Source organism: Spermophilus citellus (assembly GCF_964194105.1).
Source record: "Spermophilus citellus genome assembly, chromosome: 10".
NCBI classification, from domain to species: Eukaryota; Metazoa; Chordata; class Mammalia; order Rodentia; family Sciuridae; genus Spermophilus; species Spermophilus citellus.
In genome coordinates, this window is record NC_138197.1 from 125,900,824 (window position 1) to 125,917,852 (window position 17,029).

The 17,029-nt window shown below is 43.7% G+C and overlaps 1 protein-coding gene across 28 annotated transcripts in view; it reads right to left on the reverse strand.

Moving 5' to 3' along the window:
* RBFOX2 (RNA binding fox-1 homolog 2) overlaps window positions 1-16,049 on the reverse strand; it is a 276,451-nt gene extending 260,402 nt beyond the window's left edge. For 4 of the 28 annotated variants that reach the window (XM_081309535.1, XM_081309530.1, XM_081309516.1 and 1 more), the window contains exon 1: window positions 15,442-16,008. In XM_081309535.1, the coding sequence (XP_081165661.1) occupies window positions 15,442-15,624 (183 nt within the window). In that variant the 5' untranslated portion in view covers window positions 15,625-16,008. Of the gene's footprint in view, window positions 1-15,441 lie in introns of all 28 variants that reach the window. The other 24 variants (XR_014024021.1, XM_081309527.1, XM_081309511.1 and 21 more) reach the window with 20 other exon arrangements.
* Window positions 16,050-17,029: the final 980 nt, after the last annotated feature.

The window sequence follows — 17,029 nt, forward strand, 5'->3', positions numbered from 1 at the left end:
TTAGGAACTCAACTCTCCTTTTTCACAATTCCACACCATGCTTGGTTCACTGAACAGCCTTCTGACAGCAGTGACATTCAATCAAGATAAAGCTGGGTACTTGGGATATGTCAAGATGTCATAATGCATAAAATCACACTGTAGTTAGATTCCATGTGCATCGACTCATGGCAGATTCTGAGTATCATTAGTAACTCAATGATAAATAGGATATCTGGCCCAAGATGTGCCCACTAGTCAAAAACAGACCAGGAGCAGCTGACTGGGAGTTGGAAAACTGAGCACACCTATCTATCTTTTACTAAGACATCCCTAGAAAATATCATGATTCAAGGATTTGTAGGGTATTCATGTGAAAGAACAGAGATACAGGTTAGGTCTCTGACCTTGTGATTCCATAATTCCATAAAAACAAAGAATCAGGGGCTGGGGATGTGGCTCAAGCGGTAGCGCGATCGCCTGGCGTGCATGCGGCCCGGGTTCGATCCTCAGCACCACATACAAACAAAGATGTTGTGTCCGCCGAAAACTAAAAAATAAATATGTTTAAAAAAAAAAAAAAAAAAAAGAATCATACCATATGAGGTCCTATACTAATAGGTCAGCTATACCAGAGACAATCAGACACAGTCATCTTAGTAGACCAAAACAGAATGATCTTAATTCCAGAAAGCTAACAAAAAGAGAAAAAAAAAGTATCAAACTGATAGGAAGCTATCCAAACAGAGGGAAAACCAAAGTACAGAACAGTATGCATATTGATACTATTATCTGAGTTATTAAAAAAGGTGGGGGAAATACTATGTAGGAATTATCTCTGGAAGGATACCTAGATAACTAACCACACTGGTTCTATACAAGGAGAGAAAATAAGTAGCCAGGAAGAGGAAGAGGACTTTTTACTCTTTAATGTGTGTTTTAAGTCATTAATCTGGTAAATATACTACATGCTTAAAATGTAAGAGGAAGAAAAAAATAGAACTTCATAAAGAAACTCAGAAAAATCATACCAAGTAGTAAAAAGATTAAGAAACAAAAGGTGCTAAAGCCAAATATTTGAGCTTATTACTTGTTGTCACATTCTGAGCCTGTGCTATCTTGTTATAAAAAAGAGTACATTATTTTCCCTAACTAAAGCAGAAGGTTGGACCTTGTGATTACAGATAACTTCTACATGTCTTTGATGTTGATTTCATATAACCCACCATAATCAATCTATTGATTGATGCATAATTTGAACAAAAATAAAATTAGAGACAAATCACCTTTACGAACAGCTAGTCCTTCGAGGTACTAGCTCTGGTGGGACTAGACCAATACTGGAGAGAGCAGACTGTTATAAGCGAGCCTGCCATTCCCCCCAATGCCTCCCCCACAGGCACTTTGGCACCCACACTCCATCTCTTGCATGTGATACCTTGTGCTCCCTCAGGACTCTGCCAGCTTGGAGGCCATCATCAGATGTGGCCCCTCAACCATGGACCAGAATTGTAAGCCAGAATAAACCACTCCTTAATAACTCAAATAAATAAGTAAAATTCAAAGATGGGGTTTTTGTTTTGTTTTGTTTTTGGTACCAGAGATTGAACTCAGGGACACTTAACCACTGAGCCACATCCCTAGTCCTTTTTTTAATATTTTATTTTGAGACAGGTCTCGCTAAGTTGCTCAGGGCCTTGAGAAGCTGCTGAGGCTGGCTTTGAACCTGCAATCCTCCTGCCTCATCCTACCAAGCCACTGGGATTACAGGCGTGCACCACTGCACCCAATGAGATGGAATAATTTTGAGACCCCCAAAAAACCAACAAACAACAACAAACCGTCATACATCCATAACTAATTATTCCATTTAACTTCCCTTAAATATGAACCATAGGAAAGTCAGATAAGCACATAAAATTCCTAATACAATGGCCAGAACTTGGAAGTATGCAATAAATTTTAACAAAATCCCAATTCAAAACACTGGCGTGATCCAAAAAGTACTAAAGAAAGAAACTGGGGGTCAATGTTAACTTCAAGTTCTATGGGAATCAACCATCAAATAATATATAAAACGTTTTCAATATTACATATGTGATATGCAAGGACAATAAGTACCTATTTGCTCCATTCCTCATCAGCCATACCCTTCCAGTCCAAGAGGCCACAAGAAGTCACTGGATAAAGAGCCACAAGATCTGGGGAGGAATATCAGCTTTGCTGCTTCCTAGTCACAAAGCTTAAAGGTGTATTTTCACCAGCTGATAAACAAGAAGAATCACCTATTGTTCAGAGCTGTTGTAGGCAATAAATAATAATCAATGTGAAAGCCTTTTATAGACTAAGACCAGCCGGGCATAGTGGTGCATGCCCATAATCCCATTGGCTCAGGAGGCTAAAACAGGAGGATCGCAAGTTCAAAGCTAGCCTCAGTAAAAAACAAGGTACTAAGCAACTCAGTGAGACCCTCAGTAAGACCCTGTCTCTAAATAAAATACAAAATAGGGCTGGGATGTGGCTCAGTAGTCGAGTGCCTCTGAGTTCAAACCCCAGTAGCCAAAAAAAAAGACAATATGAACTTAAATATTGAACTTAAATATTGCGTATTTTGTGTGATTTTAGTCACCATGCTTCAAATTCAGTTCTACGATTACAAAAATTATTAAGCAACAGAAATTATTAAGGAAAGTTTTAGAACTATATAAAGTTTGACTTTTTTTTTTTTAGTTGTAAATGGACCCAATACCTTTATTTATTTATTTTTGGATGATTCTGAGGATCAAACCCAGTGTCTCACAAGTGCTAGGGAAGTGATCCATGTCTGAGCTACAACCCCAGCCCAAGGTTGACTTTTTTATAATCACATGTTTTAATTGAGTCCTTATTTACTGAATTCTTATTTTATATCCCTGGCACTGATGGAAAGGCCAAGGATACATAGATTCCTGCCTAGAAGGAATTCAAGCAGCACTGGGGTACAAGAAAATAGAGCTAGGTAATATTAATAAAAACAACTATTACATACTGAACATCTACTCTGAACTAAGCACATTACATACATTATCCCTTAAACGTTATTAATCCATAATATATTTTACAAAAGAAGCTGATGCTTAGGGTAAGTAACTTAATGGCTATGAAGTGGAAACCTCAGACTTAATTCATAACTATTTGCCAGCAATGCCATTCTACTCTTCTGATCTTGGAGTGGTAAAGCTTTTCTGCATAACACACACACAAAACAAACCATTAATGAAAACTTATACTATTACACAAAAGAATTAACCTCTGATACAGTAAATGAAAAGAACAAGGGATGTGTAAAGTATGCTACTGTTTGTAAAAAAAAAAAAAAAAAAAAAGAGGAGGAAGAATAACACAAACAAGTAACAGTGGCTACTTGTTTGAAGAGGGACAGGGCAGAAGGAAAACAGTGATGAGAGGGAGATATTTCACTAAATATATTTTTATGAATTTAGTGTTAGGAATTAACTTAGAACTAGGAGATTTGGGCAGAAATCCTGATTTGATTAAGTCAGTTTGGTTTTTTGTGTGTGTGTTTGTTCTCATTAAGTCAGTTTAGAAAATGCTGCATAAAACCTCAGTCACAACATCTGCTTACAAAAGTACAATGTGATAGTTCTTTTAAAAATGTAGTTCTAATTTCCAAGGTTATTTGACCCTTTTTTTTTTTTTTTTTGGCAGAATGACACCTATGATTTCTCGAAGAGTAAGCAATGGGTTGGGCCTGGTGACAAACACTACTTGGGAGGATGAAGCAAGAAGAACACACATTTGAGGTCTGCCTAGGCAATTTAGAAAGACCCTGCCTCAAAATAAAAAGGGCTGGGGAAGGGCTGGGGATGTGGTTCAAGTGGTGGCGCACTAGTCTGGCATGCGCGGGGCGCCGAGTTCGATCCTCAGCACCACATGGAATAGGATGAGGATGTTGTGTCCACCAAAAACTGAAAAAAGTAAAATAAATTAAAAAAAAAAGGGGGGCTGGGGATGTAGCTCAGAGATGGCACACGTGCAAGCACAAGCAAGGCCCTGGTTCAGCCCCTAGCAATGCACACACACACACACACACACACACAAGCAATGGATGGAATACCAGCTTGGGATACTCCAAATTACATAAATGTCCTTGCTTAAAACAGAATGTTTGACCAAATTTTTTAGGTTAAGCATTCAAGCTCTGGGATACCGTTAAACCAAATAATTCATAGTGAAGCTAAAATCCAAAAAGGATAAATAATCCCTCCAGCAAGCCCAAGAAAATCAAATAAGGAATTCTTAAAATAGACTTTCCAGGACTGAAAAGCAAAGCCTACAGGATAACACTCCAACTACCCTTAGAAAGAAAAATGCAAAGTAAGCATAAAGAGAAATTGCGCGCGCGCGCACACACACACACACACACACACACACACAGAATCAGAGTTATCTATTAATCACAGCATTTTTATACAGTTGACAAAAATCACTAATGGCCCCTGATAAGCATCTTTCTGAAAGGCTGCTGCTGCATGCAGTAACATGCTTTAATGCTAATGTCTGGAGGCAGGTAATGCCAAGTAAACCAACTGATCTCTAACACCACTGTAAAACCCGGCCAGCTCAAAATCAGACTACTGCAGCAAGAAGATCTCATCAGTAATACAAGCAGCTAAAGACCTACAAACAAATAAGGAGACAAAAGATATCTATAATGAGCAATAGGCAGCATCTTGTGTCCAACAGAAACGTCTAACTCCAGAGAGACCTTTTGAATCTGATCAGAACTACCTCAAAGTCCTAAGTAAAATTAATACTAGTCAAATCAGCTTATTAGGAATCAGACTATGGCTCTCAGTTCATATATAGAGAGTATGCAGTAAAGTCTGTATGTGAGTTCATGTGTACAGCTATGCACATATGAAATGAACTGCTCAAGGGACAGTTTCCTAGCATTACTTTTTACTCTTTTAAACAAGCTGCTTCTCTTTCACAGACAGATGTACAGAACAAACCTGGCTCATACTTTCAAAACAAGTACTACCAACTCCCTATAGGCTTTGCCAAAGCTCCCGCTGTTGAGAGGCAGCCATTGTGGAGACTTCCTGAAGTTCCAATCAAGTCCTCAAACCCACTGGGCCAGTCACTGACAGTGACAGTGTTCCTGCAAGCTTGAACGAGGTGCAAACCAATGAGTTAAGCTTTGTAGATCCTGCAAGCCACCACAAAACATCTTCCAATTTTCCAGTTTTGCTTTGAAATCACACAACCCATCCCCTAGAAACCAAGAAACAGCAGGTGAAAGCTGTCAAAGCCACATATTCAGACTGATCAGGGGACAAGGACTGTCTGACGAGGGGATAAAGGAACCTCCTTTGCAGATGCTTTTGCCAAGGGGAGGGGATAAAAAAGGGGAAAAGCTAAACAAAGATCTACAATTCCTGCCTTCTACCCAAAATTATTACTCACCCTCCCAAGAATTTCTGTGAAACACTGAACTGCAGAAGGAAAAAAAAAAGAAAAGAAAAACGGAAAATGAACTTTAGGCTGTAAAAATGTCTGTAAAAGGGCTGGGGATGTGGCTCAGGCGGTAGTGTGCTTGTCTGGCATGCGTGCGGCCCGGGTTCGATCCTCAGCACCACATACCAACAAAGATGTTGTGTCCGCCGAGAACTAAAAAATAAATATTAAAAAAAAAAATTCTCTCTCTCTCTCTCCTCTCTCACTCTCTCTTTAAAAAAAAAAAAAAAATGTCTGTAAAAAAATGCCCAGGAGAGGATGACCTATGAAACTAAGCTCCATGCAACAAAGTCTAACTATGCAGCTGCTTTTCTACTTGCCTAAGAGTCCAAGATAAATACAGCAGCCCCATCGAGAAGACCCACCAAGTTCCAGGGAAATGAAACCAAAGTCCTCTTGTCTCGGGACAAACCACATAACCCTGAAATTAATCCCTAAAAAAATCCCTATAGGTCTGCTTTAGAAAACATTCTGATTGTCAGCAATTAATGTCCCCTCCTCCAAACAGCTGCCAGTTTGCAAAGGAAAAAGCTACCCAAAATAAAGTAATTGGAAGAACTTCCCATGAGCCTCTGTTCCCTAAGCATTCCAACTCCAGCAATAGCTGGAGGCCACCCTGGGACCCCACAGGACCTGCCTGCAGTACCTCTAGTTCTGCTTGTACCGCCTGTGCCCCCTTCCCAATCCCCACAGTTGGGAGAGTCCCACAGTCACCCATCCATCCCTCAGGATAAATCACGCTTTGCTTGTGGTATTTCCAATTAGGATCTGACAAAAATCAATGTAGCCAGAAAGAAAATAAACAGTATGTCTCCTCTAAACCCATGCCTGGAATAAAATATTCAATATCCAGTGCAAAAATGTCTTTTCCTCAACAAAGGAAAACCAAGGAACCAGACTCTATGTGGGAAAAATCCCACATACTAGGGTTTTATCTGAGGACTTAAAAACCCACGTATTATGGTTGAACACACCCATGTGGAAGTCTAAACCTCAAAGGCTCAGTTTCCTCCCTTGGGAAAATAGGTTTTTAAGAAGCTATTTAACCATTATCATCTGACTATCCATGACTGCCATCTATTTCATAAGAGGTATTTATCATGAATTCTCAGGTAAAATTTCTAGATGCCACACAGTGCAGAATACATCAGGAGGAGGTGACACTGCAGGCAGTTCTCGCTCTCATTTCTCTTCTTTGAATTTGTTTATTCATTCCAAATCTAAAAACCCAGAGGGACTACAAAATATAACCACTCGCCTCTATGAAGGCCCATAGCACACTAACAAGGGAAAGCTCCAAACTGGAGAACAGGCCAGAATTCTTCAGGAGCCAAAACCAGAAGCTAAAAGTGAAGGGGGAAGGGAGAACAGCAGCCTGAGAGCAGAATTCTTGTAAAATACTTCTATAAATCTATCCCCAAAGCTGAGATGTAAAGGAATTCTATCAAACTTGCTCTTTTTCAAATATATCCAATAGGAGTGATCTGAAAAACAGTATATATTTTGTCTCAAATTATTATTTTTCCTGGATCCATAAAAACAAGCAATAATATCTAATGAAATTCACTGATCAGGGACGGGAAGGTTAAGGTCCATGGCTGATCAAATGATTCTATTCCCAAATGGTGATAAAAATATGAACTGCGACACCCCAGAACCCTCAGCAACACTGTGAAAAGGCAGATCAACAGTCTGCTCCAATGAACTGGAACACATTAGCTCTAACTGCCCCCATCGTTTGTGTGGTTCCTCCTTTTTCCTTAACCACTATCACAAAGGCGCTTTTACACATACACACGTGCACTCAATTAATATTTGAGCACAGGAAACTAAATATCAGGTTGCCATGCCCACCCAACACATTCGGCAGTTAAATTCCACCCCAGCTTCTGTCTTCAGAAAGCCTCTCTCACCTTTAACCCTGATGCCAGTGAAAACATCAGGTGACAATATCAACCAACACCTAGGCTTCACAGTGCTAGAAAGCAGACCCAGAGCCAGACCAGACCCCTCAGGGAAAATCTGGAAAAACAATTAAAGACGTCTGGAGGCCCCAAATGAGAAGCAGGAAGACAAAGATCAATTTGACAAAAACACTGGTTTCTTCATTATTTCGACTCAGGCACAGTGCTAAACCCTATGGATCTTTCACCATTTGGGCACGGGTGGAGGGGGCACACATTTGATCAAATGGTAATCTAAAAAGTCCTATAATGGAGCTACAGACGTGATATTTTGGAAAACGAGAGTATGGGCAGGATGGGAGTCATAAAAGGCATCCAGGAGGTAACAATATCCAAACTGACTCATTTTACAAATGGGGGGAAGTGGGGCAGAAGGAGAAAGAGAAAAGAGAGAATTTCAGTTAAAAGGCACAGAAACAACAGTGAATTACCTGAGTAGCACATTATGCTCACTTAAAGGTGGAGTGTATAAAGAGACAGGGCTACAAAAATAGGCAGATGTCAGGTCAGAAGGGCCTGGTAGGCTCAACAAGAGAATGGACTTCATCCTGAGATCAACATGAACTTTCAAAAGATTTTAAGCAAGGAATAACAGATTCACTCTTTGTGATAGATCCCTCTGTTAGCAGTCTGGCGAGTGGATATGAAAAGATGAAGAGACAATACACAGGCATCCCTGCTCTGTTTCCATAAGCCAAAATGAGAACAAAAGATGCCATTTACTTGGGCATCAGTGGTAGAGCACTCCCCTAGCATGTACCTGAGTAAAATCCCTAGCACTGCAAGAAACATGATGCAACATATTTAACCAACATATCTCAAAATTTTGAAATACAACATTTTCACTGTTCCTAAAACACATACCCTAAAACAGCCAGTGAATTTGTTACCCACTCTTCCAGCAGAGCTCCCTTGAGTTTCATGAAATATCTGCATCTCCAGCGCAGGAAGGGTGATACTTCAGTAGTCTTTCCACTCCCTAACAAAGAATGAAATGTTTCACCTCCCTCTAACAAAAGAGACTTCAATGACCAAGTCCATTACATTTCTGCCCCCACCCCACAAGCAAATGAGGTTTCTCAGTTTAACACACTGCTCATCTCTGAGAATTCCTAACTCTGGCACTTAATCAGTCGGAAGCACATTAACCACTCCATGCTGATCAAGCAGTAAGCAGGAACTTATTGAGTGCTGTACAGCAGGATATAAGGAAAGGAAGAGATAAACATGTAGCGCTGAGTTCCAGGATAGGCACTTCAAATAATCTCAGTTACTCACTGTAGTAGCACATAAGAGTATGTATTCATTTTCCCAGTTCGCAGATGTGAGAACAAGAACTCAGATGTTCAGTATCTTGTTAAAGCCATCAAGTTGTTAGATGCAGAAGTGAGGACTCACATCCAAGTATGAGAAACTCTAATTGGTGTATTTCTATCCTATACCATATGTAAAGTACATATGGATCACAAATATGTTTAAAAATTAAGGCTGGGAATAATAGTAACAATATCTTCCTTTTAAAACCAAAGAGGTAACCCTATCTTAGAGTCTCAGATTAAGGGCCTCTCAGAGAGGTCAGTAACAACTGAGCGATCCAAACTGCAATCCCCAAATGCTACTAAAAAGGTCATTCCTGGGCATTAGTGATCAAAAATGTTCAGCTGGGGCTGGGGCTGGGCTCAGCAGTAACATACTTGCCTGGCATATGAGGCATTGGGTTCGATTCTCAGCACCACATATAAATAAATAAAATAAAGATCTATCAATAACCAAAAAATATCTATTAAAAAAATATTCAAGCTCAAATACTCAAAGCAACTTGGCTATCCTACAGAGAAATATATATCCTCCATACTTTCCCAAGTCCCCGAGACAATGTTTGAAAAAAAAAACTCAGTGCTGACTGCTTGCTCACTCACTCTCGAGTGATTTCCCAAACTACTTTACCAGCCCAAATTACAGAAATATGTCCAGGATTCACATGGCAGTCCTGATCCGATTTGTCCCAATCCTGGCTCAAGCAGCTTTGCACTACCCTCCTAACTAGATCAGCGCCAGCCAATGGGTTTACTCAAGCTGATCTGTGATGGATTAGATAATGAAACCTTAGCCATGTAAGCTGCCTGCTCACACTGGGGCTGCAGGGGAGGAGAATAAGAAACTCTATACTCCTAGGGGCCACCTAAAACACCAGACGCACTGCCATGCCTCCCTCCATCTGTTTGCTCCTGCTCCAGTTACTGCCTTTTCCTTTCCATCATCTCCAAGGCTCTTCCCTCCTGCCTCTGAAGACAACGCACATGTACCCAGAATAGAAACAAAAACAAAAATTCAAACAATCCCAGTCACTAAAATGGCTGTCTTTATTGTTTCTGCAAATTATTAAAGCCTAACATCCAACTGACGGCCTAACAGATGACAAACCTAAGATCCACTTGCAACATTCTTGTTTACACTAAGTAGTATACTGAATTTCTTCCTCCGAAGTCCTGTAATTTTGAGGCCTCTCTTCACCAGCCTGCTTTATAACAAAATGGAAGTTAAATCTCCAGTTAGCTTCTGTTGTATTCACACATCAGTGTAATAGAGGAAAAATGAAAAGGTGGCTAGAAGATGGGAAAGGGAGTCAAGACAAACTCAATTTGTGCTCATCTCTGGAGTCACCCTGAAGAATAATTCTATTTTCAACTCAGAGATAACTTTCTCCTTCTCAAATACATCCTTGGTTTTATATTCCCAGGCTTCTGTGTAAGACTTTAAAATAATTAGTAATTTTTACATGATTGTACCTCAATTTCTCCATCTACAACTACAATAATCTCAGTTTACCACTCTGGTAGTGTTATGAACTGAATGCTTCTGTCCTCCCAAAATCCATATGTTGAAGTCCTAACCCCCAACATGATGGTACCTGAAGATGGGGCCTTGGGGAGATAATCAGGATTAGATGAGGTCATGAGGGTGGGACCACCATGACTAGAGAAGTACCCTTCTCAGAAAAGCTTCTTCACTTGCTCTACCTCTCTCACCACGTGCTCAGCAAAAGCTGAGCAAAGGCCATGTGGGCAGTGAGGAGGTGCCATCTACAAGCCAGGAGGCCAGACCTCACCAGACACCAAGTCTGCTGGCACCTTAACCATGGACTTCCCAACCAAGAATTGTGACAAATAAATGTCTGTTAAGTCTATGGTATTTTGATGCAGCAGCCTCAGAAGACTAAGGCAGAAATGAAATGTGAAAAAATTTAGTGAGATACTGCTCATGAAATTACATGTAAGGAAAGCATGTTTTTGTATAACTCTACTCAAGGCAGCACGGTGCTCAGCATCAGCCCAAATACCCAAATGAGGGTCCAAAGAGAGAGAGCCACCTAAAAGGAAATAAACCCAGTAACAAACAAGTGGGAAGACAGGCTAGTCAACAAACACAGCAACCCACAAAGCAAGTAGACACTCCCCGGAACCCTTTCCCTGATACCAGGAAGAAAGTCTCCCTGCTACTAGAGTTATCTGCTAACATGAACAAGTGCTAATCCCACATAGCTGGACTGACTGACTGATAATACAGTCAGAAAGCTACTGACTTCACTGCCATATAAAGCATTTTGCTGAAAGCTATAAGCAATCATTAAGATGTATCTTACCTTATACAGCAAAGTTCCTAGAAAGCTGAACAAAAATATAATTCTTATATAACTGAATTGTCTATATCACTAGAAAAGTAACCAAAAGAATTCATTTCCCAGCATATTTGACTGTACCTAAGTTTCATACACATCAGACCTACTTAGGTGAAATGAACTTCTAACATCTACACACATAAACTCACATAACTTTTTTTTTAAGAGAGAGAGAGAGAGAGAGAGAATTTTTTAATATTTATTTTTTAGTTCTCGGCGGACACAACATCTTTGTTTGTATTGTGGTGCTGAGGATCGAACCCGGGCCGCACACATGCCAGGCGAGCACGCTACCGCTTGAGCCATATCCCCAGCCCCCTCATTTAACTTTCTACCAAGTTTAAGTAAATTGTTTCCAAGTTCTATCCTCAAGAACTAACTACATTTCTCAAACCACATTTCAATTTTCAAATTGAATGTCTCATCTCTCCTGCTCCATGATTCAGGTTTTTCTATTTCTCTCTTTCCAGGGCTGAGCCAGGCAAGGTGTCCCATGCCTGTAATCCTACTGTCTTGGAAAGCTGAGACAGGAGAATCGCAAGTTCAAAGCCAGCCTGAGCAATTTAGGGAGGCCATAAGAAACTCAGTGAGACCCTGTCTCTAAATAAAACACAAAAAAGGGCTAGGGATGTGGCTCAGTGGTTAAGCGCCCCTGAGTTCAATCCCCAGTACCTATATATATATCAAGATTTATCTTTCCAGGGATGCACTAACTCCCCTTCCACCTGCACAGAGATTCTGTATACTGCTTTGAAAGCACCCACACTGCTTCTCCTCCCTAAGGTTCCTTCTGAGCTTAAGTATTATAAAACAAGCATCAGGGACTCTCTGGAGTCCCTTGAGCTTCACTTTGAGAAGTAACGATTCACTCCAAAAGCTCAGAGGCTGCAACCCAACAGAGTTCAGCTTTGGAATCTGAAGCTGCCAGATGCAGCTCCAGTTAGCAAGTAGCCTTGGAAAACTAACCCCAGCAAATGACTTTTTTCTGTAAAAAGCAGTTAATCCTTTTGGCACTAAAAGGGATTGGGGGATTTTGCAATGGTACCCTCACCCGAGAATTTCATGATTCTTTTTAAGCCCTTAACTATTTGAAAAAGGTAAATTTCAACTTCAATTTAACAAGCACTGAGCACTTACATGTACCAGAATCTGTCAAGTTATTATGGAAGACAAACACAAAGGAAACACAGTTCCTGTCTTTTGGGAGCTTACAATCTTACTAGGGAAATAAGAAGAATAAAGCCATTAGGGATAATAAAAGATAATGCATAAGTAAGCGTCAACATACCAGGAGGCAAAAGCAAGGCCTAACAAGTATGAACCAAGCTGTTAGCGAAGGCTTTATTGAGAAAGGAGCTAGGACTTCAGAAAAACTCCATTGTGCTAGGATATAAGAAAAAGCACATTCTTTAAGACAAAAACACTGATGACATGAAGCTTTTTACAGAGGATATTTACATGGGGCTTATGAGCATTTCTGAACTCTTCCCTCAAACTTTTTGTTTGTTTGGTACTGGGAATGCAACCAGGGGCACTTCACCACTGAACTACATTCCCAGGTCCCTCCCCCCATCCTGAATGGCTGGTTGCTCACCTCATTCGGAGGGCCCTACAGAGATGCCCCACTTTACCATCTTCATCATTCTTTATTTCTTTCCCTGCTTAACTTTTCTTAATTCTTATTACCACATAACAATAGTCATCTTTATTAGATACCACTTCCCATTAGAATATTAGATCCATGAGATCAGGGTCTTTCTTTGTTTACTACTATATCCCCTAGGTTTAAAAGAGTGTAGCAGATGCTCAATAAACATTAAATTAATATTAAATATACATACACACACTTTTTAAAAACATTTTATCCATTTATCTCTTCATCTAGATCACATGTACCCTAATGACAGAGAATTTAGCTCTGCCTGGTGGCACACACCATAATACCAGTGATTTGGGATGCTGAGGGCAGGAAAACTGCCAAGTTTGAGGCCAGCCTCAGCAACTTAGTGAGACCCTAAGCAACTTGGTGAGACTTTGTCCCAAAATAAAACAGAAAAAGGACTGGGGATGTAAGTCAATGGTAAAGTGCCTCTGGTTCAATCCCCTGAACCATTCAAAAAAAAAAAAAAAAAAAAGGAACTTAGCTTATATTTTTTAGAAGGTAACTTAGAAATGACCTTATATGAAAATGTATTTTACAACTAAGAAAACAGAAGCCCCCAAATCAGGGATTTCCCTAGACCCATAAAGCTAGTTAAAGGCATCGAGCTAAATCAATGATTTGAAGACTTGTGTGATATACTGTCATGGAACTACAATAATGAGAAGGTATGAAGTAAAAAATGAAGAACATTCATAAATACACAAAGGGGAAAAAAAGATTCTCTGTGGGATGTTCTATGTTGCCCAATTATACCCAACGGACCTAATGTACCCCTTCCTCTGCACAGCTCCTATACACTGCTCCACTTCCAAATATCACTATCCTCAGCTAATTTGAAGGCAACTATTAAGTAACAGGCCACAGGCAGAGAGGGGGAAAGGAAAGGGATCTTGTCATTAACTATGATTTCGTTATTAGCTATGACTGACATAAATAATAAACCAATACCTATGTGCATATGTAGATATATGCACACACCAAATGGTACATGCTCACCAGCACTTCCTTCCAGTCTCCCCTTCTTTCTTTCCACCCAACGTTAACCCACCTCTCCTAAAGTCTCCTTGTAGCACTCTATATTTTTTCCAGGGCCCAGAGCTTTTACTTCTCACAATCCCTCTACGTGAGAGAGTTCTCATGGAGAATAAAAGCAGGCAAAAAAAAAAAAAAAAAAAAAAAAAAAACAAGCAAAAAGAATCCAAAAATAAACACCAAGAGGGTCACTTTACCAAAACCAACAGAAGTAACAGGGTGGACACTGCAAAGGAGACCAAGAGGCACACAACAAACATGCAAGGCTTAAGTGTAGCTCCATCTCTAACACAGGAAGTCAGGCAAAGCCTTGAAAAGCAGGCAGCAGAGCACAGGAAGTCTTTTAGCACTGCAGAGATTTCCAAGAGTGGTGTAATGGAGAGAGCACAAGAATAGGAATGAGAAGACCAGGATCCAGCTCCAATTTTCCAACCAGCTAACTGGGTAGCCTTAGGCAAGTCACTAGTCTTCTCTGGATTCCCCATCTATACAATGAGGTGATTAGAACATGATGGGATTTAAACCACCCCCAAAAAATGATGAAAATAACTGATTCTTCTCCACCAAACACTGCACATAAACTAATCTGCATAAGAGTCTTCCAAGTCTACCCAGATTAAGAACCCCTGGAAAAGATGATGATGCCCCTGGTCCCTTCTATCTCTAACATTCTATGATTCTAAGAGTTAGGCACATGTCTATAAGCAACTGCTGCTGGGTGAGCCTCACCATTTTTCAACACGGCATTCTCTGAACAGAGACCAAATCCCAAAACCTCCAAGGTTTCAAGCCTTTCCTCAAACTACAAAGCAACTGACATTATCAATACCTGCCCCATTCCCTACCCAAATCAGCCAGTTTATTCTTGAGTCCACAACTCAGAATCCAGTCTTCTAATAGCCCTACAAATTTTCTTTTGTACCCCAAGGCATCAAAGAGCTATTCGGAGTCCTAGCGGTGCAGGATGCAACTGGCAAAGTACAGGAGGGATACGTCCTATGCCTCTGTTCGGACTCATTAGCATGTGCCACAAAATTAAAGAGACTGAGCACCACGGTGTCCCACACCACCATCAAACTCCGTGTACTTCTCACACACTCCCCGTGTCACTGATTTAACCCACAACCTAAGCCACATCCCTTTTGGGCTCTCTCGAGGAGTTTTTCGCTTTTCACGCCTCTCCTTCCAATATCTGCCCCATCCCCATCCCAGCGAGGGCCAGGGCTACCCCAAAGGTGCTCCTCCTTGGGAGCCTTCCCACCAGGTCCCCTCGTCCTGCGGCCCAGCTGCTCTCCCCTGGGCAACAGACCCTGGATTTCCCTGTTTCCCGAGGAACCAAGGAAGGGTTTGAAGAAATGGACTCCAGACCGAGCCTCCGCAAGTTCCCCGCGCCGCCCCTCACCCCCTCAGGAGCGGGACCCTCCTGCACCCCTCGCCCCAGCCTTGCTCGCCCCTGCTTCCAGCCAGGCCCCGGCCCGCCCGCCCTGCCCACCTCCCGCCGGGACCCCCGCCGCCCTGCCCTCTCCACGCCGCGGCGCCCGGCCGCCCCTCCCGGCCCCGCCCCGCACCCTGCGGTAACCGGGCGCCGGGTCCCGCGCGGTCACCTGCATCCCGCCGCCGTCGGCCGCCGCCTCCTCAGTGCGCGGCCGCTTGCTCAGGCCAGGCTCGGCTCCGTCTCCTCCCGCTCCGGGCACCGGCAGCTCCAGCTCCGACTCCCGCTTCATGCCCCGGGCAGCGGCGCCGGGCCCGAGCTGAGGCGGCTGCTGCGGCTGGGCGCCTTCCGCCATCCGCCCGCGCCCCCCTCGCCTCCGGGAGCCGGGCGACCCGCGACAGGCCACCTCCCCCTGGGCCTCGGCCCCGACTGTCGCGACAGGCGGGCGCGCGCCTGCCCCGCCCCCCGCGTGCGTGCGTGCGTGCGCACGGGCCCGGCGCCCTCGCCGCTCGCGCCCGCCGCCCTCGCCCGCACGCCCGCACGCCCGCACGCCCGCCCGCCGGCTCGTCGGCGCGGGGCCGCTGGCGGTCGCCACGGGCACTCGCTCGCGCTCCTGCACGCACACGCGCCGCCCGGCCGGCCCGCCGCGCCCCGCCTCTCGCGCTCCGGGGCCACCGCCGGCCCGCGCTCGCTCACTCACACTCTCCCTCACAACACGCCGCCGAGTGAGGAAGGGGGCGGTCCGGCTCCCGAGGTGTGGGGAGGGCTGTTTATTTGGGGGAGGAGGGGCGCGAGGCTGGGACGAGCTGACTGGCCGGGATCCTCTGACCCGCCACTGTGGCAGCACCGGGAAGGCGGGGAGAGAGAAAGGAGGAGGGAGGGACCGGGATGTAGGACTCGCTCGCGCGGGAGGCTGTGGCGAGGGGGCGGCGGTGGCCGAGCCCGCGGAGGGGCGGGGCCAGCGCCCCTCGGCAATCTCCGTCCCCGCCGCCCGAGGGAGGCCGGGAAGAGATCGGGGAAGCTCGGGAATCTCCGGAGCTGGCCCGGGATTGTCCAGCACACGCGGCGCGGCTGGAATGCCAGCCAGCGCGGAGAGAGCGGCATCCGTCTCCTCGCGGGGCGGGGCCGTAGCCAGGGGCAGGCGGAGCTTGAGAGGCCCGAGGGCCAGGGAGCCGCTCCCGCCTGCAGGACTAGTGCGGAGTTGTGTGACCTGAATTCACCCATTTGGTTGCCCAGGTTCCTGGCGAGGGCAGGAGCACTTTGCGGGCGGGAATAGGCGTGGGGAGGGTCTTTGCCTGCTTTCTCTCCCGCTCAGGAATGGGGATCTCAAGTCTGGGAATGACACTTCCCCTACACCCAGTTCTGAGAGCTTTTACCCTAATGATAATTATTATCATATCCCCGATGATCTTAATAACACTTATGTTTTAAGAGCTTTACAGTTTGCACAGTTTTGAGGTTGTTGATAGAGCTACAGACCGTCAGCTCCATTTCATTGATGAACCTAAAGCTTAAGTCCTGCAGCAAAAATGTAGCCGATTGGCAAGATTCCAGAGCACATTCCTTTTCTATACCTTGCTGCCTGCGCAGTATTTCATCGCTTATCAGCTTCGTGCAGTGTGTGCAGTAGATTTTCTCTCCTACCAGACTCTTTGACAATAACTGCCTCAACTTTCTCTTGTTTCCATATTGTACCCTGTACATTATGCGAGAGGCTGGGGATGATGTTGCACGAGTGACCTGGATTCTAGTCTTGGCGT